Source organism: Camellia sinensis, chromosome 6 (genome assembly GCF_055761805.1).
Source record: "Camellia sinensis isolate YWXY chromosome 6, ASM5576180v1, whole genome shotgun sequence".
Lineage (NCBI taxonomy): Eukaryota > Viridiplantae > Streptophyta > Magnoliopsida > Ericales > Theaceae > Camellia > Camellia sinensis.
In genome coordinates, this window is record NC_138966.1 from 129,782,943 (window position 1) to 129,810,130 (window position 27,188).

A 27,188-nucleotide genomic window follows, 5' to 3' on the forward strand; every position below is an offset into this window, starting at 1 on the left:
TACAAATCTGGTTACTCAGTACACCTAGCAGATTGCTCTGCACACACACCCACACAAATTTCTCTGCACACCCAGATTCTCAGCACACCCACCAGAAAATAATCTTCTACACTCAACATCATTAAATGTCCTTATACATACCACACTTAATTAAATCTTGAATTATAAATAGGATACTTCTACTTTTATTTTATTTTATTCACTAATTAATTTGTCTAAGGCTTTAATTAATGGGAAAGTTATGGATAAATCCCGAAACTGGAAAAGGTGGTCCAGGTAGTCCTGAAAGACATTTATTAGTCTGTTTGGTCCTATTTCATATGTGTTTACTAAAGTACCCTCGTTATGCACAGTTATGGAGACTGTGTTGCTAGTATTCCGTCCGGAGTGGGACGTGTTTGGGTGTCACGTTGGCAAAAGGGCTATAGTAGGTTTTATTGTTTTGCACATGTGTGACGGTGTGTCAACATACCAGACATAACCCAATCCACCCAATGCGCTTGGTTGTGAAATATGGAATCCCCAATTGAATCACTCAAATTTTAGAACCTATTTGTCGTCGAATCCCTGTAATCTTGATGCTGCCGTTTGTTTGATCCTGTTTTGTAAGACTGTAAATCTTGGAGATTTGGTGTTCTGGCTGTGGGTGACATAGTAAGGATTACGTTTGTGTTGTTGTTGGGTGGGCATTGAATTTCGAGTTTTGGTGGCTAGAGATGACATTTATGGTTTATGACGAGCATTGGTGGGCTGACGATGTGTCGACGAAGGGATGATGTAACGAATCAGTTATCCTGTGACAATGAGACACAATCATAAGTGATATTCCTTGAATCATAATGTTGGTAAAGTGAAATGGTGGGGTTTCAATGTGTGTATATCGTAGACAACAGATTGGGGGTTCGATTGTATGTTTGTGTGCCAAGCATACATGTGTGTGGTGTGTGAATGTCATGTGGGAATGTTTGTTTGTTACACTGTGTATGTGAAATTAGATATGGTTTGTCTATATGTATGGGTATTGGGTTGTAGCTTGATGGATGCCTACTGCTATGTTGCTTTTTATGTTTGTTGTGAGACTCTGTGTGAACATTACTGTGGATCTGCCTGATTGAGAAGGACGTGATCCCTCAAATTGTGTGACCTAGTAAAGGAAAAGGCATGAACGTCCATAAATAACCTAATTCAAATCAAAACAGGACCAACCGGTTATGTTGTTACCGTGAATGAGATCTACTAGTGCAAGTGTAAATCAGTGGGACTAAATGGTGTCACTAATTTTGTTATGGGATTTTTGGATAAATTTTCCTTAATTAATTACTAATTTTTTTTAAGTTAAATTAAATTATATTCACTCATATTAAATTACTCCTCATCAAATTATGATCTCAATTACTCTAAATTTAATTATATAAGTGTGAATTAGGCTCTAATTGCCTAACCAACAATTTAATTCTAGCATGTTAAAATTTACGAATTAGACAAGTTTATTTCTCATTTTAACCTATCTGTTCTCAATAACACAATTCAATAAATCACAAAACAATCAATAACACTTAACAATACATAATCACATAATTAAAATTAAGCACGTAATCAATATATAATTAATTTACTTAATTAAGGTGACGGTTGTCACAGATGTACTTCCATTTCTAAGTAGAGATCTCGAGAGGCTACAAAAGTCCAAACGGTTGTTGGTGTTCTGCCTTAACCTGTTGACACACATAACATCGAGAAACATACTCTCCTACGTTCTTCTTCATACCTTCCCACCAAAACGTCCTCTTCAGGTCATGATACATCTTAGTCCCACTAGGGTGAATGGTATATTGGGACCTATGAACATCATCCATAATCTTTTTCCTCAATTCAACAATGTTAGGTACACACAACTTGCCCGTGAATCGCAATCCCCCATTTGAGTCCATTGACCAATCAGTAGGACAATCATTGATCAAATCCACTACAAGGTCATCGAGCTTGCTGACAAGGAACCCATCTAAATATTGTATGTGACGAACTTTACCCAGTAACGTTGGGTACACGGTCAAACTACCAATATATGCTCTCTTGACATTCTCTATTGGTTGAACATCATTCATAGAAATTAACTCTAAGGATTTCCATTCCTGAATCATTAAAAAAGCTATAATCCCATGTTGTCGACTAAGTGCATCTACAACCACATTTCCTTTCCTCAGGTGGTAAAGGATCACAAAATCATAACTATTGATGAATTCAACCCATCTCTGTTGCCTTATGTTCAACTCTTTTTGAGAAAAAAGATATTTAAGGCTTTTGTGATCTGTGTATAACTCAAAACGCTCCCCAAACAAGTAGTGTCGCCGCACTTTCAACGCAAAAACAACTGCTGCCAGTTCTAAGTCATGAGTAGGGTATTGTCTCTCATGAGGTCTTAACTGTCGAGAGGCATAAGATACAACCTTCTAATGCTGCATCAACACACATCCTAAACTAGTTCCATTCGCATCATTAAACACTACTAACTTTTCCCCTTGTACTGGTATAGTTAACACCAGAGCTGTAGTCAAACACTTCTTTAACTCCTAAAAAGCTCTCTCACAATCATTTGTCCATACGAACTTCACATGCTTGCGGGTTAACTTGGTCATGGATACTGCAATAGTGGAAAACTTCTCTATAAATCTCCTATAATAACCGGTTAGTCCTAAAAAACTCCTCACCTCTAAAGGATTTGTGGGCTGCTTCCATTCTTTGACTGTAACAACTTTTTCAGGATCTACCGCTATCCCTTGATTGGACACAACATGTCCCAAAAACCGAACTTCTTTTTCCCAAAAGTGTCACTTACTGAACTTAACATATAACTACTGCTCCCTCAAAGTCTGCAACACGACTTTCAAGTGTGCTCTGTGCTCTTTCTCATTCTTAAAATACACCAGGATATCATCTTTGAAGATAATTACAAACTTGTTTAGATATGGTTGAAAATTTCTATTTATCAAGTCCATGAAATAGGCAGGAACATTGGTCAAACCAAAAGGCATTATAGTAAATTCGTATAACCTATACCGGGTTTGAAAAGTAGTAAGCAGTATACTTTTTTCTGACACACCCATCTGATGGTTACCCGTTCTGAGATCAAACTAAGAGAATACGGCTGCCCCCTTCAACTGATCAAACAAGTCATCAATTCTAGGTAGCAGATACTTTTTCTTGATAATCACATTGTTTAGCTCTCTGTAATCTATGCACATGCGAAAAGTGCCATCTTTCTTGGACATAAAGATCGCGAGTGCTCCCCACGGGGAGTTACTTGAACGAATGAACCCTTTTTGAAGCATCTCTTCTAACTGCTTCTTCATCTCCACAAGCTTTTTAGGCCCCATTCTGCATGCCGCCTTAGAAATTGGTGTAGTTCCTGGCATTGAGTCAATGCGAAATTCTACTACCCGTCAAGGTGGAGGTCCAGGTATCTCTTGAAATACATTTTCAAACTCATGTACCACATCTACCTCACTAATATCTTGCTTAGGGATTTCTATCAAACATAGAAAACTCGTCATCACCGACTCTCCTCAATCGCTATAAGTGTGGGTAAGCCGTGACATACCGGGAATATCTATATTTACAGTCCTTCCAGTACAATCTAGAGTCACAAAGTGTTTTCGCAGCTAATCCACACCCAAAATAATTACAAACCCCTCAAACCCTAAAACAATTAGGTCCGCATACAAGACTCTACCCGCAAAGTCAATCTTAAAATCTTTACACATCTCATAAAGAGTAACTGTCCCTCCTAAAGGGGTCTCAACACGAATAGGTCTAAACAATGAGGTAGTTACAAGGTGTTCTCTTTCTACAAACTGTCTAGATATGAAAGAATGAGAGGCACCAGTATAAAAAAGTACTCTAATAGATTCTTGAAAAAGATTAAAGATATCTTCCAGCCATCACCTTCAAGTTAAACACACAAAAAGAATTCATTCATAAATACTTAGAATAAATTTAACCACCAAACTAAACTAGCTAACCCATGTTTCCACAATCCGAGGACCACCTAAACTCTCACAAGTCTAGGGTGACCTAGGGCTCTGATACCAAACTGTCATGCTCCAAAATTTGGACAATTAAATATTAAATTAGGACTAAACTCCAATCAATATTCCATAATCCAAATTCTAGGGGTGAAACAAAATCTAAATGTTCTCGTCTCTATAAGGTTTAAGTAAATTTCAATGCTTAAAAGATTACAAGGGATTAAAAAAAAACTAACAAAACACCAACCAAACTATCTATCATAAATTCATAACTATTCAATGCCTTCAACGTTAAAGTAGCAACAACTAGTCAAAACAATTTAAATAATGTAAAGTCATAAAATAACCCACAATGTCAAATTGTCAAAATACTAAGGTCATAAAAACAAATAATAAATACATAAATTAATATCAATCCCTAAACTCTAAACTCCAGAAAACAGAATAAGTCCAAACAACATGTCCAACAACTATAGTCATTTCTTGTCACCACCGTAATCCCAACTAATCATGTAAAGGAGGCTCGGCTGCGCTCAAATAGAATGCACCCGAGTTGCCAAGAGACAAAACGGGTCAGTATACAAGTATACTGGTATGAGTACAAGATTTAACACCCACGTTTTCATCAGACACAAACAAAAGTTCATTTAATTCTTGTTATAGGACAAGACAAGTAGTTCCATCCCCACCGAGACGAAGGAGTAGTTTCCCGAGATACGGTGGCGTTTAGTTTCTTACCCGTACATAACTAAATATAAATTGAGTACAAAATAAACAAAATAAAAAAATATATATGGTGGATCAGCCTTGCATAAAAGTTAGTAAGACACCATTCTGCAAAAAAAAAAAAATTAAAGTTAGTATACTTTAATCATAAGGAACTTGCTAAAGAAGTATAAAAATGCACCGTTTCATAATTAAATAATTTGAATTGACCAAAACTCAAAGAGAAAAAGCTGTATAGAATTAAATTTTCTAAAAGGCAACGCGAGCGAATTTAGTAGAAACTGAACAAGTTGAGAGAAAAACTTGATAAAAAAACCAAGACAGAATTTAACTGAAAAATATGAAGTTGAAAATGAAAAGAAACTGCCCTACGATGATTTTGTTGGGAAAATTTCAAAACATGAAAAGTGTGCAGAATAATGTTTTACTTCAGTTTGCTCGAAACCAATAAAAATGAGCTCGTTTTGTGGGTTAAAACAGTATCTAAAATCAGCATTGCTAAAATGAACAAAAACTATTGTAACTAAGATCATCCGATTACAAGTTCTAATCGATCTTTTTAGTAAAAAGTTAAAATACAAAAGTTGTCTAGAATTACGTATACATGCCTCTTCCCAAATTTCATAATTTATCAAGATCGTTTACTATTTTTCGATATGTACAAATCAAAGAAATTCAAACTATACCAATAAGTTCATATTTAATTCTTTGTACCATAGCTCCACTAACACCGCTCTGAAGCCAAACTTGAACGGGGATATCGTCCCGAGTTTGACCCACACTCCCCGGATGGTTAGCATATACATACGTGTGTAAATCAAAGCACTCATCTACTTTTGAGAATGAGGCAACAATATATATATATATATATACGAAATCTCTCATCTACTCATGAGAACAAACATAACAATGCCAAGCGTAAGACATTCAAATAAATCTCATAATCCACACTTTTTTTTATACACTATTTCTCACCAACACTCAAATAAAACAACAATCCATGGAGTCATGGTGGAGTATATCGAATTTATCTATGGATTCGTAATTTATTTTAATTTCATATAACCATGAGCGTGTTTACAACCATAAAATAAATACATATAAAAACCCTAAACCTTACATATATATCTAACCAAATAATGAAATCAATCCATTATCTACAAGCAAATACAAAATCAAATCAATATCAAATAAATAAAAATAATGAATTAAACATAAATCAAGGAAAGTAGATTTGTACTCACAATTATTTTTAAAGATCAAAGAATTATTTGAAGAACTAATGGAGCTACCAAAACAAAATCCTAATCCTTTTTTTTTTCTTCTTTCCTCTCCTCTTTCTCTCGCTACTTTCTCTCACTCTCGCCTGAACCATAACACCCTCTTCTCTCTCTCTCTCTCTCTCTCTCTCTCTCTCTCTCTCTCTGGGCTTACTGCTGCTCTCTCGGGGCTTACTACTGCTCTCTCTTTTCTTATGTTTATTTTTTTTTCTTTTCTAAAGGGCAACACACTTAAACATAATATATATTATTATACTATATTTTCCAAATACAACCTAAATACAACATATATAAATATAAATATCTTATATAAAATCCATATAAATAATTTCTTTTTCTTTTATATATATATATATAAATGTAAATATATAAATATAAATATTCAGATTAATTATATATAATTACCAACACATTAAATTATCTACATAACACATTAAATTCTCATGTAACCACGCAATTAATAAAGTCAAAAATAAAATAAAGTAATAAGAATCATAATAATAATAATAATAAATAATGACTTACGAAAAATTAGACTCGCTACAATATACACACCTCAAAAGAATCTCGTCCCAAGATTCGATAAGAAAGAGTATTAAACAAAAAGCTCTTGGTGCATATGCCGAATTTTCTTTTCCAATTCCCAAGTGATATCATTCTCATCCTTGCTCCATTTTACTTTCACCAAATTCACTTTCTTGCAGCATGACTGCTATACATCCCAGTCTAGAATAGTAACCGGTCACACCACATACATGAGATCATCATTAATCTCTAACACTTTTGGTGATACTACATGGGAAGGGTCTTGCACACACTGCCGCAATAAAGATAAATGGAGCACATTGTGAATCATAGCTAAAGCAGGTGGTAAAGCTAATTTGTAAGCTACATTACCAATCCTCTCAATGATCTCATATGGTCCCACATATCTAGGTGCCAACTTTCCCTTCTTTCCGAACTGCATGATACCCTTCAACGGTGAGACCTTCCAAAACACAAAATCTCCAACATTCAACTCAACCCCCATATGTTTTATATCAGCGTAACTCTTCTAATGACTCTATGCAGTCTTAATATGTTCTCGATTAATGTTCACCTTCTCTGTGGTCTCTCTCACCAACTCTGGCCCTAACAATGGCATATCTCCTACCTCCATCCAACAAACAAGTGATCGACATGGTCTCCCATACAAAGCCTCAAAAGGTGTCATCCCGATACTGGAGTGATAGCTATTATTATAAGCAAACTCCACCAATAGCCAGTGTTCTTCCCAATTACCACTAAGATCAAGGACACAAGTTGTCAATATATCTTCCAAGATCTGATTTACCCGCTCAGTTTACCCATCCATCTAAGGATGATAAGCTATGCTCAGGTCTAGCCTAGCAGCCAAAGCATGCTGAAAACTCTCCCAAAACTCTACTACAAATAACGGATCACGATCTGAAACTATAGAAATTGGCGCGCCATGAAGTCGCACCACTTTCTGAATATATAGACTAGCTAGTTTATCCACAGTTCGGTGAACACTAATAGGAATAAAATGAGCAAACTTGGTGAGTCGATCCACAATCACTCAAATAGATTCATTTCCTCGCTTAGACCGAGGCAATCCATCCACGAAGTTCATTGAGATGTACTCCCATTTCCAAGTAAGGATCTTGAGAGGCTACAAAAGTCCAAACATCGTTGGTGTTCTTTCTTAACCTGTTGACATACATAACATCGAGAAACATACTCTCCTATGTCCTTCTTCATACATTTCCACCAAAACGTCCTCTTCAGGTAATGATACATCTTAATCTCACCAGGGTGAATAGTATATCGGGATCTATGAGCATAATTCATAATCTCTTTCCTCAATTCAACAATCTTAGGTACACACAACCTGCCCCTGATTCGCAATCCCCTATCTGAGTCCACTGACCAATCAGTAGAATAATCATCGATCAAATCCACTACAAGGTCATCGAGCTTGCTGACAAGGAACCCATCTAAATACTGCATCTGACGAACTTTACCCAATAATGTCAGTTGCATGGTCAAAGCCATTCAGATTTATAAATGCATGGACTTTACATTCTAATTTTAAACAAATAGCAGTAGCATGGTCTGGGATACGGGAGGATGGGTGGGCTGGATACAAACTAAGGTTAAAATTCACAGCATTGAAACATAATTGCAGGTATGGAATCAAGAGGTTTTTGAAAATATTGGTCATCAGTTGAAACAAGCTGAGAAGGTTTTGCATGGATTTGATTTGGAGGAAGAAAAAAGAGAATTATCTGAATCTGAAAATGCAAGTAGATGTGAAGCTAAGGGCCTGGTGTGAAAACTAAGGAAATGGAAAGATTTTTTATGGTTTCAGAAATCTAGATTGGATTGGGCTCAGATGGGGGATAAGAATACCAGATTTTTTCACATTCGTGCTAACAAGAGGAGAAGTAAAACCTTACTTGATTCAGTTCAAGTGAATGGTGTCAAAGTTGATGAGCCAATTGTAATTAAACATGAAGTATGTAGACACTTTCCCAATTTGTTCTCTGAAATTTGGGTTAGCAAGCCGAAACTTTCAGGACAATTCAAAATCATCTATAAGGTAAAGGTTGAAGAAGTACTAGAGGCTGCATTCTTTGAAGATGAAATTTGGCTAGCTATAAAAGATTGCGAAGGAAATAAAGCTCCTAGGCTGGATGGATTTAACATGGCATGTATCAAAAAATGTTGGAGATTCATGAAGAATGATTTCGTACAATTTGTAAAGGAGTTTCACTTGAATGGAAAATTGGTGAAAGGCATTAATAGCAAGTTCATTGCCCTCATTCCCAAAAATGATAACCCCTCTGACTTATCTGACTACAGGCCCATCAGTCTCATCAACTCAACTTACAAGGTTTTGGCAAAAGTGTTAGCAAGAAGATTAAAGATGGTGCTACCTGAGATTATAAGTAAAGTCCAGACTGCTTTTTTGGGGGGATGATATATCCTCGATGGAGTGTTGATTGTTAATGAGGTGGTAGATGGTTGGAGGAAATCGAAGAAAAAAGGGCTTAATTTTGAAGCTTGATTTTCAAAAAGCTTATAACTCAGTCAATTGGGAATTTTTATTATCTATGATGAATACCTTTGGATTTGGTGAGAAATGGTTGAAATGGATTAAAACCTGCATTTCAACAGCAAGACTATCGGTGTTGGTAAATGGATCACATACTGAGTAGTTTTCACCTAGAAAAGGGATTCGACAAGGGGATCCACTCTCACCATTCCTCTTTAGAATAGTGGAAGAGGGACTAAATATACTGTTATCAAGGGCAAAAACAAGGGGATTGATAAAAGGGGCAGTGGTAGGCAGTCAAGAGGTTAGTATTTCTCATTTTTAATTTGCTGATGATACAATAATTCTGTGTGAGGCTGATAGGGATGAGATCCTGTCAATAAAAAGGATTTTAAGATGCTATGAGAAACTATTAGGATTAAAAATTAATTTTCATAAGAGTGTGGTATGTGGAATTGGGGTGGAAGATGAGAATATTCAATATTATGCATCATTACTCAATTGTGGTTGGAAAAAGTTACCATTAAAGTATTTGGGATTACCTTTAGGAGCAAATCCAAGAAGAAAGAAGACATGGCAACCAATTATGGATAAGGTGAAGATGAAATTAGCATCTTGGAAAAGGAAATTGTTGTCTTTCGCAGGCAGACTGACACTCATTAAGTCAATACTATCAAATTTTCCTATCTACTATCTATCTATTTTTAGAATGCCAAAAGGGGTGGTAAAGATTATTGAGAAATTGCAAGCTGCCTTTTTATGGGGAGGTTCAAATGTAAAGAAAAAAGTTTACCTGCTGAGATGGAAGGAAGTTACCAAAACTAAAGCTCAATGTGGATTGGAAGTAAGCAGAATTAAGGATCTCAATGAGAGTTTGCTTCTAAAATGGTGGTGGAGATATGGTGCAGAGAATGGATCATTATGGAAGAGTGTTGTGGCAAGCAAATATGGTCATAATGGTGGGGGTTGGAGCCCAAATGTGGTGATTACTAGATCTATGTCCTTAGTTCAGCGAGATATATTATCTTCTATTCTATCAAATGTTGATCTGCACTCATTTTTTGTTGAAAATTTTAAAATTGTGATTGGTAATGGTGAAAGGACACACTTTTGGAGAGACAAATGGCTGGTGATTGAAAAGTTGGAGGATGTCTTCCCTAGGCTTTTTAACTTATCAGAGGATAAGGATGGCTCCTTGAGGTCTTTTGATCAAATCAGAGATGCAGCTGGAGGGTGGCAATTCTCATTCAAAAGGCCTTTAAGAGCTTGGGAAAAGGAGGAGGTTAAAAGGCTTATTGAGATATTGGAGAATGTTCCCACTCTAAGGATCAATATTAATGATCAAGCATGGTGGAAGGCAGAACCAATGGGCTCTTTTTATGTTTTCTCTGCCAGAAGATGGTGTGAGTCTGCTTAAGGCCCATCTCTTAGGATTACTGAACTAATGTGGGGTAAAGGGAGTGGAATTTCTTGGTTGGTTGGCTTGGAAAGATCGAGTGAAAACAGCTTTCTATCTTCAAAGAATTGGAGTTTTGGATCCCAATGTGAACAATTATTGTTTGTTTTGCAGACAGAATGTGGAAACTGTCAATCACATCATACTACCCTTTGGTATAGAGAATGTGGTCTAAATTATTGGATTGGTGGAACTTGTCTTGGATAATTCCTGGGTCTATTGGAGATCTTCTGGAATGGTGGTTAGGTACAAGCTGTAGCAGGTTTGAAAGGAGGATATGACATTCTATTCCTTTTGCTATCATGTGGTATGTGTGGAAGCTCAGAAATGAATGTGTGTTCAATGCAATTCAACCAGATTTTACAGATTTTGGGGAGTTATTGAAGGTTAGAATTGCTTTATGGTTGACATATAACACAAATGGGATACATTTTTCTATTAATGATGTGGTGTTCAACCTTCAACAAGTAAGATCTTACTCAAGGCAGCGGAACAGAATCAAAATTCTAGGCTAATTTTTGGCTGTGGAGATCGTTATCTGTAAGATAAGTGGTTGCTGTTTGGTAGTTTTAACTGGTGGGGTCTATTTCATTGTTTGTTACTTTTTTGTTTTGGGGTGATTTTTCTGTTTGTTGTTGGTTTCTCACCAACATTTTGGCTTGAGTTAGCACATGATTGGGCATCCCTCTTGGTGCCAACCTAGTTGAGATCAGGTTGGGATCAGGTTGGGATGCTATGATGCTATCGAGCTCTTGTCTTTTATTCATTGATGGTCTCCATATGTAATGTATGTTTTGATTTCATCAATAAAGTTTTCTTATTTTGTTGATCAAAAAAAAAAAAAAAAAAAAAACCCCAACAACAAATAAATAAAACTAACTAAATAAAAATAACGAATTAAACATAAATCAAGAAAAATGGATTTTGTACATGCAATTATTTTTAAAGATCAAAGAATTATTTGAAGAACTAATGGAACCTCCCAAACAAAACCCTAATCTTTTTTTCTTCTTCTTTCCCCTCCTCTTTCTCTCGCTGCTTTCTATCACTCTCGGCTGAACCACAATGCCCTCTTTCTCTCTCTCTCTCTCTCTGTCGGGCTTACGGCTGCTTTTTTTTTTCTCTCTCTCTAAAGGGCAGCACACTTAAACCTAATATATATTATTATACTATATTTTCCAAATACAACCTAAATAGAACATATATAAATATAAAAATATAAATATTCAGATTAATTATATATAATTAACGAACACATTAAATTAACTACATAACACATTAAATTCTCATGTAACCACGTAATTAATAAAACCAAAAATAAAATAAAGTAATAATTATCATAATAATAATAAATAATGATTTACAAAAAATTAGAATCGCTACAGTTGCAACCTATTAAAAACTTGTATTTAGTGGAAATTTTTGACTACATAACAAAAAAAAGGGGACTTACGTAGAGGTCTCATTAGGTGGTACTGTCCAATAAATCCTATGATAATCAGTGGCGGTTTTCATCAAATACTGTTAAAAACAGCCAATAACTATTAATTTTCAGTGATAGTTTGACAATTTTGTCATAAAAAGTTACTAATTAGTGACAATTTAAAAACATGGTCACAAAAAATGTTACTAATTTGAAAATTTCGTCTCAGAAAGATATCACTAATTGTAAGTTTTAACGAAAATTTATAAAAATCATGACAAATTTTTTTACTAATTGTTAATTTTTAGTGACATATGCAAAAAATTGTCACAAAAAATTATTTTTAGCGATGATTTTAGTATAACTTATTTTCAATAGAACTTGACGGAATTAAGTCCAACTATTATTACTTATTAATAGGTCACCCCAGAGAAAAAAAAAAAAAAAAGTATCTTATATTTAAAAAAATGTCATTGTTACTTTGAATTTTGTTTGAAAATTCTGTAAGAATACCGTTTTCCATGTTGAAATAGATGGTGGTGGCTATAGTGAGTGGACCATTGGATGCGTTATTCGGAGGTGGCAACCTACCGGCCTTTGTGATGGGGGGCATTGCAGCTGTAGGAAGCGGGGTCTTCACCTTGACCTGGCTCCCAACTTAAAAAATCTTGTCCATTGTTCTATATTCTGTATTGGGTTTTGTAATATGTTTATATGTTTGTAGCAAAAATAGCATTAATGCATGGGTTCGAATGCCAATCAAATAGGCTATTACGTGTTTCCCTAGTTGGGATTAGGAAGTTTTACCTTGATGCTTTTTTGCTCTTGCCTCTTTTATTGATATTTGTGTATCATTTTAATTTCATCAGTAAAAGTCTTTCTTTTGTCGGTCAAAAAAATAAAATAAAGTAGGCTATTAGGTTAACAGAGTGGCAATTTGGTACTTCCATGTGCAAGTAGTTTGGGGACTTAAAGCTAGCGCTTGCACCTAGGTTTTGAGAGCAGCTGTGTATATACAGCTCTCATGTTGAATTTTGATTAGAGTTGTGTATATGAGAAGTATGATCTGAAGTTGGCACAGAGGATTGGAAGAGTTTTTTTGCTGCTGCTGTGTTGAAGCTGTTGCTGCTTCTGATATATGCTGTGGTGGTGGCGGCTAGTCTTTGGTTGTTTACCCGAGTGCTGTTGTTTTTTGTTCTTGAATTTCAGCTTGCTGGGGGACTTTTTGTTCTATGCTTGTGAAAGCTATATGCAGTGGTGCATGACTCTTTTGTCATGGTTTTGGTGGATCATAGATTTAGAATTTGGGCATTGCATGTACATCTGTCTGGTATTTATGTTATTGGGTTATTTGCAAAGGTTTAATTATTGAGGTGTTCTGGTTGGTTTCTCACAAACTTGCGGGGTGATGCTCGCATTTAGTTTGCTCTCCAATCCCAACCAGGGACGGACTCATGAAGAGACTACCAGGGGCCAAGCCCCTCCTCTCAATTCAGAAAACATAACTAGGATATAGTACTTTCAACTTATGTATAATTTTTTTTTTATTTATTATAGATGGCCCCCAACATTTTCATTTTTTTAATTTTTAATTTTTAAGATGGCCACACTTTTTCTTGGTTACACTGTTTAACGAGTAGAGTATTATGTAGTGGAAAAAGAAAAGTCAGACCACTCTTATTTCTAAAAAAAAATAAATAAACATATTCAGTACGGTGGGTGCGGGTCGATTGCGGCTACGGAACCTTCAATCTGCCATCCGTCCGCTAGATTGGCAGATTGGAGAAAATCAATTCGCATCCATCCGCCAATCCGGGGGATGTGGATTGAGCGGATTGACAGATTGGCGGATGGATGTGAATCGGTTTAACCGTTTAAAATTTTATAAATTTTCAACATAATTTAACTTGTGCACTTCCTCAAAAAAAAAAAATTATTACAATCAATGACTTAAAAAAGTATTACAATCACTGCATGCATCATCCACATATTACAATCACAGCATGCCTCATCCACATAAAGTATTACACTCTGTGGTTCTTAAAATATAAAAACAATTCAAACTACCAAAATCATGAACAGAGCAGTAGTAGAGATTGTAAGCCTCCGTATTGTTACATCTATATCTGTTTTTGAAAACAAAAACCAACCAGCATATATCATCTTTTTTATTTATTATTTTTAGAATTAGATTTAAAAATAAAAAAATATATATATAGATAAATAACACATTTATTTTTTTAATTCAAAAAATATATTCAAGTTGAAAACTCTTTTTCAACAGAATATATTCAACAGAATATTTAAATTATTTTTCAATTAAAAACATAAATAGAATATCCAAACAAATTGAAAACACAAAGTCTTACAAATTACTAAGGGTGCTCGCGGTTTAGCGGTTCGGTTGCGGCCAAAAGAATATCAAATCCGCCATCCGTCCAAAACTAGGTAGTTTGAAAAAAATCAATCTGCAATCGTTAACTCGTCATCATGTATCCGTCCAAAATACGGCGGATCGGTGCAGTTCGGTTGGTTTTGTCAGATCGATATATCCGCTGCTCCCCCCTAATATTCAGAATAAGAAGTTAGATGTAATTAAAAATTTACTTCTTTTTCTGGGATTGTCAAAACTAGACTTGGCAACAAAACGGAAAATGAATTTATTACCGACTCTCTGCTTGTGTACATTAAAAAGAAAATTGTTAAAAATTTTACCAAAGTTAATCATTAAAGATTTTCGAGATATGAAAGACGTCGAGTTCCACTTTCATAGATGATTGAGTTGCTATGTATAAAGAATTATTTAATATATGACTTTACCTTTATTCATAAATTATGGATGAATAAATAGATATTTTATTTTTTATGTACTAATTTAATATTACATTTTAGTTTATTTTTTGCATTCAAAATAATTGTGGTTTATATTTATTCATACAAAAAAAATTATTCATGTATTGGCCCCTGCAAATGAATTCCTAGTTTTGTTCCTAATGCCAACCTAGTTGGGATCGTATTGTTTTGTTTGTTAGTAATGGGCGCCCATGTGGCATGACCATTAAATTTGATTTTGAATCCTTATCCAAATAGGTTTTGATTTTGAAATCAAACCTATTTAGGATAACCACTCTTGAAACAGACGTTATCAGTTTGAACTGATATAGATAGATATAATATATATTAGATATTATCTGTATCTTAACTGATATGGATAGATATTATAATATATTAAATATTTGTTATATGGTTATGGGTAATCCAAGAGAAACAACGTTGAGTCTGTTTTCTACCCATATACTGACTCTCTCCCAAGAAACAACGATCAAGTCAGTTGCACTGTGATTTGTGTGGGTGATATTCACCATTGTAATATCACCCCACTGCTGGGATTGATTGATCTGATTCTGGAAGCACGTGATTTATCCACGAGGTTCTATCATCAAAAGGTATGATCTGATGATTTTATTCCGCTGCATGTTTTGTGTTTTGATTTACATTGGTATCAGAGCCAATGATGGATATTTTCGTGCTTTCTTTTATCATGTGTATATTTATAAAAGATGTGGAGATCCAAAATATTTTATTTTTATGATCATTAATGTCATTTTTAAGAGCATAAATGATTTTATTTTGGAAAAAGGAGTCCGGCAGTACAAAAATCGGAACTGTCAGTACCCTGGAAGGCGGCGCGTGGCATTCACGCGCCACCACGCCGAAGCCACGCGCGCCCACGCGCGCCCACGCGCCTACACGCGCCGGATGCCATGCTGACGCACCTGCACGCGCCATCACGCGCGCGTCGGCGGTGCTGTCCACGCACGCGCGCTGTCCGCGCCCGCACGCGCGCCGCGTGCTGGAGCCGCGCGCCGAGCCGAGGCTGAGCCGCGCGCCGAGCCGATCCTTGAGCCGACTTGCGCTGAGCGGCGCCAAGCCGAGCCGAGCCGTTTTTCCGCGCTGGCTTAGCTCTAAGGCTCTGTTTGTTTGTTTTTTAATTCTGAATTGCGTTAATTGGCCATAATTTATTCGTTATAGCTTTGTTTTAAGCATGGTTGGTACCCTTAGACTCAGAATTAATTTTTCTATATTCTGTAAAATTTTTGAAAATTTTACGAAAATATGTAATATTTTTCCTGTGTTAATAATGCATTTTTTTTGCTTTAAAATGCATCTGGTGTTGCATGATTAATTTTCTGGGGTTGAAATTTTTATTGTGGACTTCTGAAATGTTTTAATATCTACTGGTAATATTGTCTCATTTTATCAGTTTCTGGATTTTTTTATTTCTAATTTTATGTGTATTTATTAGTCATTTAAAATTCCAGAATATTTCAGAAAAATTTCAGAAGATTTCAGAACAATGTACATTTTAATTATGGCATAATCTGAATATTGTTTCTGTTTACTAGTTTCTGGATTTTTTATTTCTAATTTTATGTGTGTTTAATTAGTTATTTAAAATTCCAGAAAATACCAGAAAATTTCAGGATGATGTACTTTCTGTTATGGCATAATTTAAATATTGGATACAGCATATTTTTTTGGGTTTGTAATATGTTGTAATTAGAAGAGCATGTTTATTTATTTATTTATTAGAATTCCATTATTAAATAAATATAGCATGAGTTATTTGTAGATTTACATTAAAATGCTATTGTATGGAATTTATCATGCTTTGTATATGCCATAGTCTGTGGGAGGTTATTCGGTTGAGAGAAATCTTTGTAGATTAACTCCCGAAAACCAATATTTTGCGCATAAATTAAACTAAATTTTGGATAATTGTCACTTGTGGCGCAAGAGATGATTACGAGCATAGCGGATTTTCGATCTTGCGACTTGTGTAATATTGTCACTATTTAATTTAGATTTTTGCAGCAAAATTATATTATGCTAATCAAATTAATCCCAATGCGAATTTCTCTCTAAATTGATTTAGCTTATGAAAGTTAATTTGGTTGACCTAAACTTAGTAGAGATGTTCAAATGTGAACAAACTAATCCCATTCTTTAGATGAGCAAAAGTCTTGGAGACTTTAGGTCAAACCTTAATTGAGCCAAAGTAAGGAAACATGACTCAAAGTCGCCGTGTTTTTGTTGCCTTGTTTGGCACAATAAAAACTAATGTGTGCGCTATAGTTAGCGGCACGCTACATAGTTTTGGTTGGCGAGTTTTGGAGTTATGAAATTAGTAAGCCCTCAATAGATCTGTATATGATCTTGACTAATGAGTTGCGCGGATTGACTTTGTAGTTTGACTTGTAAATAATGTTACATCATTGGATGAAGTAACATTCAAGAGTCACGTCATCCAAGAAATGCGAGCTTAAATAAATTAGTCATTAAGTGTAAGACGAGTAGCCAGTACGAGCAGTGTTTTGCTCTCTACCCAATTATTGGGAGTGGATTGAGCGAAATTTCATGCACTATAATAGTGTGCGTTGAAATATCACGTGAAGTTAAAAGATTAGCGCTTAGAAGGTGCAAAATCTATTAACACTGAGTGAAAAGATTAGCGCTTAGTGGCTGCAAAATCTATTAGCATTGCCAACTTGTCTAAGTGTGGACACTTACTGTTTCCACACTTGAGTGTGAAACATGGATGAGGTGCTTCTTTGTGTGATTCCTTTACTAGGCTAACGTTTTGAATAACATTTACCACTAAGCGCAAACGTTGCAGCATAGTAATGAAAAGGTTAAGGCTGACAAGGTTGTTATGACTCTAAGAATTTAACGCATCGCTTGTAAGAGCATTGTGTTGAATTAGACTCTTTAGCCTAATTCGCGCTTAAGTTACTTCAGGAGCTATCATAGTTGATAGCTTATTCTCTCCTTCTTGTGGATAGTAGAATTAATTGCAAGTAACTATGAAGCGAGAAATAGAGATGGCAACAGGAGTATCGTCATCTTTCAACTAGATGTATTAAAGTGTATGGAGAATAAAATTGACTTGAAGATGCAGGGGATTAGCACTTACTAGTTAAATTTGCGACTTAGGCGCAGTTGATATCTCCATGACATCCTTTTTATGATCTAGTGAATATGACTTAGTCGTGAGTCATTACCTAGTTGGGCCTAAACCTTTAAAACTTGTCTTCGAGAACTCACACATTAAGATGATTGGAATTAGTTTATGACATTGGTCATGAACCAGTGGCTTATTATACTTAATCACATTAATGAGATGATGACACGATGGTTTGAGTAGGCCTTCTCGGGCCCACTCACTTATGACATCCTGCTCTCATGTGAATGTGTAACTTTGTTCGCAATGGGTGCGCACAAGTAAGTAGGAAAGCCGCAGAAGGTCATTTGTTTTGGCGCATTTAGTCCACTATGATATTTTGTGACTAGATATGTGTGAGGGTATGATAGCTAAGCCTCAATCTCGACACATTTATAGATTACGATACGCATCTGAGTCAAGACTATTTGATCTCCCATAAGTCAAAAATTTTTGAGATGATTTTTGACATTGCACATATAAGGTCGAGATCAATTAGATAAGAGTTTTTTGTGCTTTTAGTTTTGACCAAGGTGGCGAGTATCTATTTGAGTTATTTTTTCAGAAAAACTCTGTGAAGAGAGATGGATGCTTAGAACATTGATTATTCCTAGTACTCAACAACACACTGGTGTAGTAGAGATAAGGAATTAAATATTGTTAATGTTAGGTAGATAATGGCGCAAAATGTTTCCCAATTGGGAATTGCACTAGTTTGTTGCCTATATCCCTAACTAAGTGCCCTCCATATCAGTTTTTACACTCCATTTTGAGTAATGGGTTAGCAGAGAGCCATCTATGGGCGATCTGTAACCATTAAGCAGCTTATCTTTATTCTACTTCTCATAAGATTGCGAAGTTAAGACCTAGGGTTCTATAGCGCATTATTGTATGCTGTCTTGTAAACACAAAGGGTCGTGTGGCGCATTATTGTATGCGGTCATGCAAACCCTCCGGGTCATGTGCATATAGGTAAGCAGCTTTGTGGTAGTGTAACTAAGTCACATAAAGTTTTATTAGTAAAGGTGACGTGAATAGAGTTTTCGGAACTCTATAAGATGGAGAATTCCAAGCATAGCGCTCTATGTAGCCTAGTTGAGAATGGAAAGAAATTTCCAATATCCTAGGGACAGTGGGAGCGATGTGTCTACTAATGGATTACTCCATTAGAACAGAATACTCTACATTCTTAGTTGCGTGGTAGCAAATGTGAAAATTTTCCACGTCATCACTGGGTGATTGAGAGGGAAACATTCATGATTGCTCCGCAAGATGATAAAGAGCCTAGGATAATGCCAAAGGCTCTAGTCTCCTGTTTTTAGAAAGTGGATCAATGTTGCGCAGTTTAAGACAAAGTCTTTGAGGATTAACCATTTTTATAATTTGGTTGACTTTCCATTATGACGCAAAACTGTTATAAAGTTATGCGTAATTTGGATAGTCATTGTTGAGGCATAAGGCTCGCTAGATACCGAATGGTCGCACCATTGAGGAAAGTGTAGACCATGAGAAGACTTCCTCCTGGGGAGTGAGGTTATTTTGACTTAGGCTATAATTGACATAAGTTCGGAACATTGATTTGTGGACATTGTGACCTGATTTCTCATTAGAGAATTGGATAAGTAGATCCGTAAGGATTTACCTTCTGCTTTTATAGTGAAAAGTTAGGAGCGCAAAAAAGGTTGCTGGTTCCAATAAATCTTTTACAGCCTAAAGCAGTTATCCAAACAGTGGTTCTTAGATTTCGTCAAGCCATGATAGGGCAACGATGATCGATGAAGACCACTGAGGCATGATCAATGGTCCAAAAGAAGTTTTTCCTTACTTAGTCATTATGAGCCAGGAATTTATAAGGTTGTCGCCACCTAGGGTGGGCAGTCCTCCATTTTAGATATGATGGACATGGGTGATGTAATTCATATGCTCGGATGTACGATCCTTAGGGATTGTTTTAGGAAAATTCTCGATTTGTCTTCGATGACTTACATAAGGAATATCCTAGAACGATTCTAGATGCAAAATTGCAAACCCATTGACTTACCTATCGGTAAAAGCCAGAGCCTTAGCTATTGAGTGAATCCTCAGATTGTCTTTGGGAGAAACAGATGACCTATATTCCTTGATCTTTTCTTTGTTGTGGGAGCCTAAAGTACGCTATGTGGGCGTATTCGGCATGATAAGTATTATCTTTGATAAATGGTTAACTGAGTTGTTCAGACATTGACCTTGCTCATTAGACTGTGGATAAAATGCTTTATTAGAAGCATATTAATTTGCTCCTTGTAAAATTCAATGCGCTAGTTGGGCGCATCTGCGCTAGTTGGGCGCATTAAGAATGAACGCAAATTGGTCACCAAAAATATCTTTAGAGAGGTTATTGCGCAAGAGGTAGTGATCTTAAATCATTTCATGTGAGGCGCACATGGTGGATTCCGTTGTATATACTTATCGCAAGAGGTGCTGATAAGGCTTATGTTTGGAATCTATAATTGCGCAAGCTGTGGTCAATTTTTTTTTAAAATCGATCACTTATTTTGAGATGATGGGATGTTGACACTATTACGGTTTGTGTCATAATGATTAGCAAATGATGATGTCAGCAGGCAAGATTGGCTCACTCACACGAGCAATCGCCCTTGACGCTTGGGAGCGAGCAAGGATGAGACTGGTGGTTTATTTTTATTCGGAGCCAAGAGAGGCTTAAATCATCCACTATGTATGTCGCCTTGGTTATAACCAAGATGAGGTCGTGTTAAGGACCAAACATGGATGTTAGTACCTACTTTCCATGTTGTGCCTGTTATGATTAGCCAGATGCGAGATCTCATTTGGCGCCTAGAAGGCGAGCAAATAGAGAATTCGGGTTAAGCGCTAGAAAGCGACTAGACTAATATCTGTACGGTGTATCGAGTATGACGTCACTCTTTATGGAAGAGTTACTCCACCGTAGCATGTATTCATACTATATGTGCTTGGCGACCGAGTAATGAGGTGAGAGAATGGATCCCGGCTTCCTCACCGTGTGAGTCTTACGTGTCATTATTGATATGACTTTCATTTATGTACCCTTTTGTGACTTTTGACTATGTCATAAGGTAAGGGGTTGATGTTCTGCTACTTTGGTATGTTGCCTGCGGTCATGCATGATTCGGCCTTAAGGGACATCACTGGGAAAGCGGTCAATCCTAAACTAAATGGCATGAGTGCAAAGGGAAGATCATCTAGTATTACACCACTGTTGTATATTCACTGCCGGCAACTCACATCGCTCTGTATGAGAGGCGAATTGAGTGTGAATATTTTGCAAGAATTGAGAGGGTCAAACATGCTCTTTTTGAGGGATTAGAGATGTTTTTTGGACCGGTGTAATTAGATGGGTCTGGGGTATATGAGACACTATTTTTTTTCTTTTTGGGTTGATGTCTCTATGCTGGCTCATTTTGAGTTTCTAGTATAGAGCTCCCACATGCAGGTGTTCTCAGCAGTCGCACGGTGCAGTGGCTAGTATGAGATTGTTCGTTTTTGGGGAGATTGAGATAGAGATGTGGCAGTGTCATGCCAACTCATGTGCGAGTGGGAGATGTTAGTAATGGGCGCCCATGTGGCATGACCATTAAATTTGATTTTGAATCCTTATCCAAATAGGTTTTGATTTTGAAATCAAACCTATTTAGGCTAACCACTCTTGAAACAGACGTTATCAGTTTGAACTGATATAGATAGATATAATATATATTAGATATTATCTGTATCTTAACTGATATGGATAGATATTATAATATATTAAATATTTGTTATATGGTTATGGGTAATCCAAGAGAAACAACGTTGAGTCTGTTTTCTACCCATATACTGACTCTCTCCCAAGAAACAACGATCAAGTCAGTTGCACTGTGGTTTGTGTGGGTGATATTCACCATTGTAATATCACCCCACTGCTGGGATTGATTGATCTGATTCTGGAAGCACGTGATTTATCCACGAGGTTCTATCATCAAAAGGTATGATCTGATGATTTTATTCCGCTGCATGTTTTGTGTTTTGATTTACAGTTGTGATGCAGCATTTGCAGTTGCTATTTTCTCTCTTTATTGATTTACTATCTTATTGTAAATTAGTTTTTGATTCTCTTTTGCTGATATAAAAAGAAAAAAAAAATTGAATTTTCATGGTGTCTAATGTGTATGGGTATTGTACTGTTCAATCACAACATTGGCTATGTCTCTGTCAATAAAGCTTGGCCGCTTGAAAAGTTCGAGGCTCGATTGGCCCAAAATTCAAAACTACGTAGTTTTGAATTTTTTTTTTCTCTCTTTAAATAGGGAGAAGAGGGAAGGGAGAAGAGAGGGAGAGAAGATGGAGGAGAGCAACGGATGGCGACGGCAGGCTGTGTATACACACAGATCTATGTGTATGTATACACAGATTTGTGTATACACATAGAGCAACGGTGATGGCGATGGCGATGGGCGACGAAGAGACAGAAAGCAACAGTGATGACAACGGCTTCTTCCTCCTCTCCTTCTTCCTCAGTTCTTCTCTCTTCTTCTTTCTATTTCTTTTCTTCTTCTTTCTTCCTATTTTTCCTCATTCTTCCTCTGTTGCTGTGGGCTCGTTTTTTTAATTTTGATTTTGATTTTTTTTAATTTGTGTAGATTTGGTAATTTGTGAGATTTTTTTGAGTTTTTGATTTTGATTATCGTGGTTTACTCTTTAGTACATGGGACCACCTCTGTTTGCATCAGACACATATAGTGCATGGTTTGTTGCACTTGTCAATTCCTGCTTTTCTGATTTCTTGCTTGGGAATTACCAGTTCCCATGTCATTTTGATGGGAACAATTACTTAGTTTGCAGTAATTAGCTTACTAATTATATAGAAAATAGAGTAAATTTGACCAAATTCCCCTAAAAGGATTGAATTTGCTCATTGGTGTTGTGTTGTTTTGCATTCACCTATTTTTCTTCCAATAGCTTCTATTCATTGCCATCTGTTGTCTTCTCTTGATTTCTTATTTGTGTCTACAAAGGCTTTGGAACTTCTCAACTGGTAAATTTTTGAAGACTTACACATGTGAGTTTGTCTGTTGTTGTAACAACCCAATCTTGGCAAGGCAAAACCCCGCCAAGAGGGTGCACCTCAAACGCTATATCACCTTTACACCATAATTCATGTATAATCCTTACATCACATCACCAAAAGTGCATAAGACCTTTCAATTGCCCAACATGTATGAGATGATCTATTTAAAGACAAAAAGTATTATCATGCTACAAGATAGTTCCCAAGCATTTCCTGCCCCAAAATAATACATACTATTCACGAATCCATCAATATATCCAACTTTATGAGCAATTATTTACAATCAACCTCCTTCATAAAAAAAAATAAAATAAAAAAGAAGGCAAACTTACATCCTAGAATGACCCTAAGCAAAACCTCAACTACAAGATGCCCACCTTTGATCCTTCAAAAAAATTCTAGTCTTCCAAGTTGAGGCGAGCCACACAAAAGTCTATGAATCTGAAAAAAAAAAAAAAAAAAAAAAATTATTTAAAAAGAATGAGCTAAAGCTCAATGAGTATACCAATACCATGGAGTTATAAAACTTGCTCCTTCCAATTGGGTTCAAAATAAAGATAATAAACATAAGAGTTTAATTGGACTGAAATTTATACAAAATAAAAATAAAAAAGATGAAATATAATTTTCATAAAACGTTATCAAGATTTTTCCAAGGAATCTCATAAGGCAGAAAAAAAATACATTTGAATAATGAAAGTAAACAAAAATACAACTTTTCAATGCATTAAGATCTCATGTCCATCATACGAACCACTACATAGCCTTAGGGTCGCGTTACCTCGCGACTTAGGTGGTGACGGTACCGTTACCCAAAACATAACCATAGGAACATAACTCATGTCATTGTAGCACTTCAATTCTTGTTTCAATGTTTCGGTCCCCGGGACCCCTTATACATACAATGACCCTTATGGTCCTTAAAACATTTCGGTCCCCAGGACCCCAAAGCATTTTGGCCCTTGTGGCCCCGAAGGCTATATTCGGTTATATGATCAATAAAATAAATACCCTCAAATAGCGTTTCATTGTCATTCAATCATCATCATCATAAAATTTGAAGGACTCAAGTTAAATAAATTCTCATAAAAATTAGTGCTTCATTATACAAATGAAATAATATATTTATTTAAACTCAACTATTGGCCTCAATAGGTTTATAGATTTTTCTTTTTATACATATATCATGATGAAATGAATCATTCACTTCCTTTAATTCAAAATTATCTTCAAACTTTGTAATAAAGATAGAGGTAAGGTAATTTCCATGGTAAGTATACTCACCTCCAAAAATAGCAAAAGTGTAGATTGAGACTCTACAAATTAATTCCCAAGAGGTGTAGAGACGCCTTCCCCCAATCCTAACAATTACTAAATAGGACCTAAAATTAGGAAAAAGCTTTCAATGAAAATTACAACATCTACAAAAATGATCCTAAATAAATTAAGCTAAGGAATGACAAGCTAAAGAACTCCTCCAATTTCAAGTCACCCAAACAAATAACTTATCCAATCTCCACAACACCCATCCTTTGTATATCTTTGAGTTAGTAACTTTTTAAATATCCAATCAATTTATATGCACAATACCACCATCAATTAACTACAAAAGTCAAAAATCAACATTTTTATAAACTCAACAACTTAAGTAAAATCTCTTCAATCATTTATAAAATTCCTCCATAGAACATAGAGATACCCAATCCACCATTTATCAAATCACTTTCAACATATAAATTTCCTAATACCAAAATTCTCAATTTTTACATCACATTCAAACCCTAGATTAACCCAAAATCTTAATCTCCAAAATAACCATCAAATTGATCATTTTTCAACATGTAAAACATTCATAGAAACTAATTGAGAGTATAAAATTCAACAATCAAACCCCAAATCATAATAGATCTAAAATACAAAAAATTTCATCATCTCTAACTCAAAATATGTAAAACTTTAAACTAAACTTTTAGAGAAAGATTCTTACCAATTACAAGCCTCTAATCCATCAAGAAAATAAACCTTATCATTTGATTCTTCAAAAGATTAAGAAAAATCTAGAGTTGGTACTTCTATTGTGCTATTTTCGGATGGATTTAAGGAGTGGCCGGCCGAACCCTTTTTCCGGCGAGATAAGGTGGCCGGCGGTGGTGGAGATGGTGGGTTAAGGTGGTGGTGTAAGGGTGGAGCAAGGGTGTGGTGTTTGGCCACCAAGAAAGTAAAGGAAAAATGAGAGAGAATGTAGAGAGAAGTTAGAGAAGGATGAACGAAGACAATGAAGAAGAAAAAAATCTGCACTTCTTTTTTTTTTTTTTGTGTTGAAATAGGGTGTTTGGTCACACCTACTATCAAGTTTGGAGTTGGGTTTAGGTATCCTAAATGGAGTTTAACATAGGAGTGTGTTTGGCTCTAGATGAAATGTTGGGAATATTATAGTTGCTGTAGACTTACACGTGGGTTTGTCTACAGAGGTTTTGATTTAGATTTAGATTTTCATTTTCATTTCTTCAAAGAGCAGAGCAAAGCAAAGGAGGGGAGGAAGAAGAGAGGGGAAGGAAGAAGAAAAGAAGAAAAGAAGAAAAAAAAATTCAAAACGACGTCATTTTAAAATTCGGGACAGTCGAGCCGGAGTGAATTCGGGCTACGTAGCGGGACTGATGTCTCCGTAGAGTTGTGTAATATATATATATATGGCATCTCTGGTGGGGTGTTTTTCAATTATAAATTTAAAAAAAATAATAAAGAACATGTCAAAGAAATGTGATAAATAATTTCATATGAAATTAGCAGTAATTTTCTCTCTGTTTTAAACCATCAAAACCTGAAATTACCTCAATTAATAAGTACATGATACAACAATATAGTTTATAGGATTAATTATATTTTGAGTCTCCAAAATATGAGTTTTATGTCATTTTAGTTCCTAATATATAAAAATATTTCAATTTAATCTCTCAATATTTAAATTTACAACATTTTAAATTTTTTACACATTAAAAAGCGAAGTATTATATATACTCCTATATATCTATATATATATATATATATATATTGGGAATCTCACTACTATTTAGAACAAACAAAGGCCATGAATCCATAAATAAGGCCAATACTAATAATTCCCCTTTATAAGACCTCGTCTGAGAAATAAATATTTTAGTTAAAAAATAATAAAATAAGAAGTAAAAAAATTTGACTCATTTATTAAAAAAGTTAAAATTTTCTTTTTTACACTTTTTTCCCGTAAAAACTAAAAAAATATTTCTAAATATATTAATTCTTTGTTCATTTCAGATTTTAACTAAAAAATCACTAAAAAAAAAAACATTCCCAAACAGACCCTTAATATCTCCATGTACTTTACAATTTGAATTAATATGTTTTTTCCAATAAAAAAAAAAAAAGTGACTCTGCCCTAAAAATTTTTGGGTTTATGGACGGTGTGTTGGTGACTAACAACATGCATCCTATGTACAAATGATTAGTCTTAAACCAACCTATATAATTTGGGGTAAATTATGTAAATGGTTTATGTAGTTTACACGATGTGTTAATTTGGTCTCTATTGTTTTAATTTATTCGATTTTATTCCTTAATTTAACGAATTGTGTCATTTTTTTTATCAGCAAAGAGAAGGCTTTATTGATGAAAACACATACAAAGTAGGGATACTTGCGGATCGGTTTTGTGCGGTTTGCGGTTCGGTTTTGACCCGCCCGCATCTATGTGGTTTGGGAAAAAGTCAACCCGTAACCGCCCGCAGTGCGGTTTGCGGTTTGTGCAGATAGGGTTTGCGGATGTGCGGGCGATTTGCAGTTTACACTTCTTTCTTTAAAAATTAATTTTTGAATTTTTTTCCCCATCGAATTTAGGCATCAGATTCAGTTTATATATTTGTGATCATTTGACAACAATTTTCTGATGAGCTTACAAATAAAAATTGAATATCAATGCATTAAATGAAAGTATCCAAAACAAAGAGGCCCTACACTAGCATTTTTGCCATGAAAAAAATGTATATCAATGCATTAAAAAATGTATATTAATGCATTAAAGGTTGTACTCAATTAGAATTTTCAGTTCATAATCAAAAATCAAACTAGAAGTTCCATCGACCACCAGAAGGAAAATTTTAT

General features: G+C 35.4%; 1 protein-coding gene and 1 long non-coding RNA gene across 2 annotated transcripts in view; one reads left to right on the forward strand and one right to left on the reverse strand.

The window, feature by feature from the left end:
• LOC114295080 (sucrose transport protein SUC8) overlaps positions 1–12,877 on the forward strand; it is a 33,008-nt gene extending 20,131 nt beyond the window's left edge. Inside the window, exon 5 of the mRNA XM_028239276.2 lies at positions 12,502–12,877. Within this exon, the coding sequence (XP_028095077.2) occupies positions 12,502–12,630 (129 nt within the window). The 3' untranslated portion in view covers positions 12,631–12,877. The remainder of the gene's footprint in view (positions 1–12,501) is intronic.
• Positions 12,878–23,324: 10,447 nt separating this feature from the next.
• Positions 23,325–25,326, reverse strand: LOC145792883 (uncharacterized). The gene is made up of 3 exons (XR_014333042.1): positions 25,040–25,326; positions 24,337–24,413; positions 23,325–23,493 (listed from the first exon to the last, which is right to left on the reverse strand). It is a non-coding gene; the product is annotated as an uncharacterized LOC145792883 (long non-coding RNA).
• Positions 25,327–27,188: the final 1,862 nt, after the last annotated feature.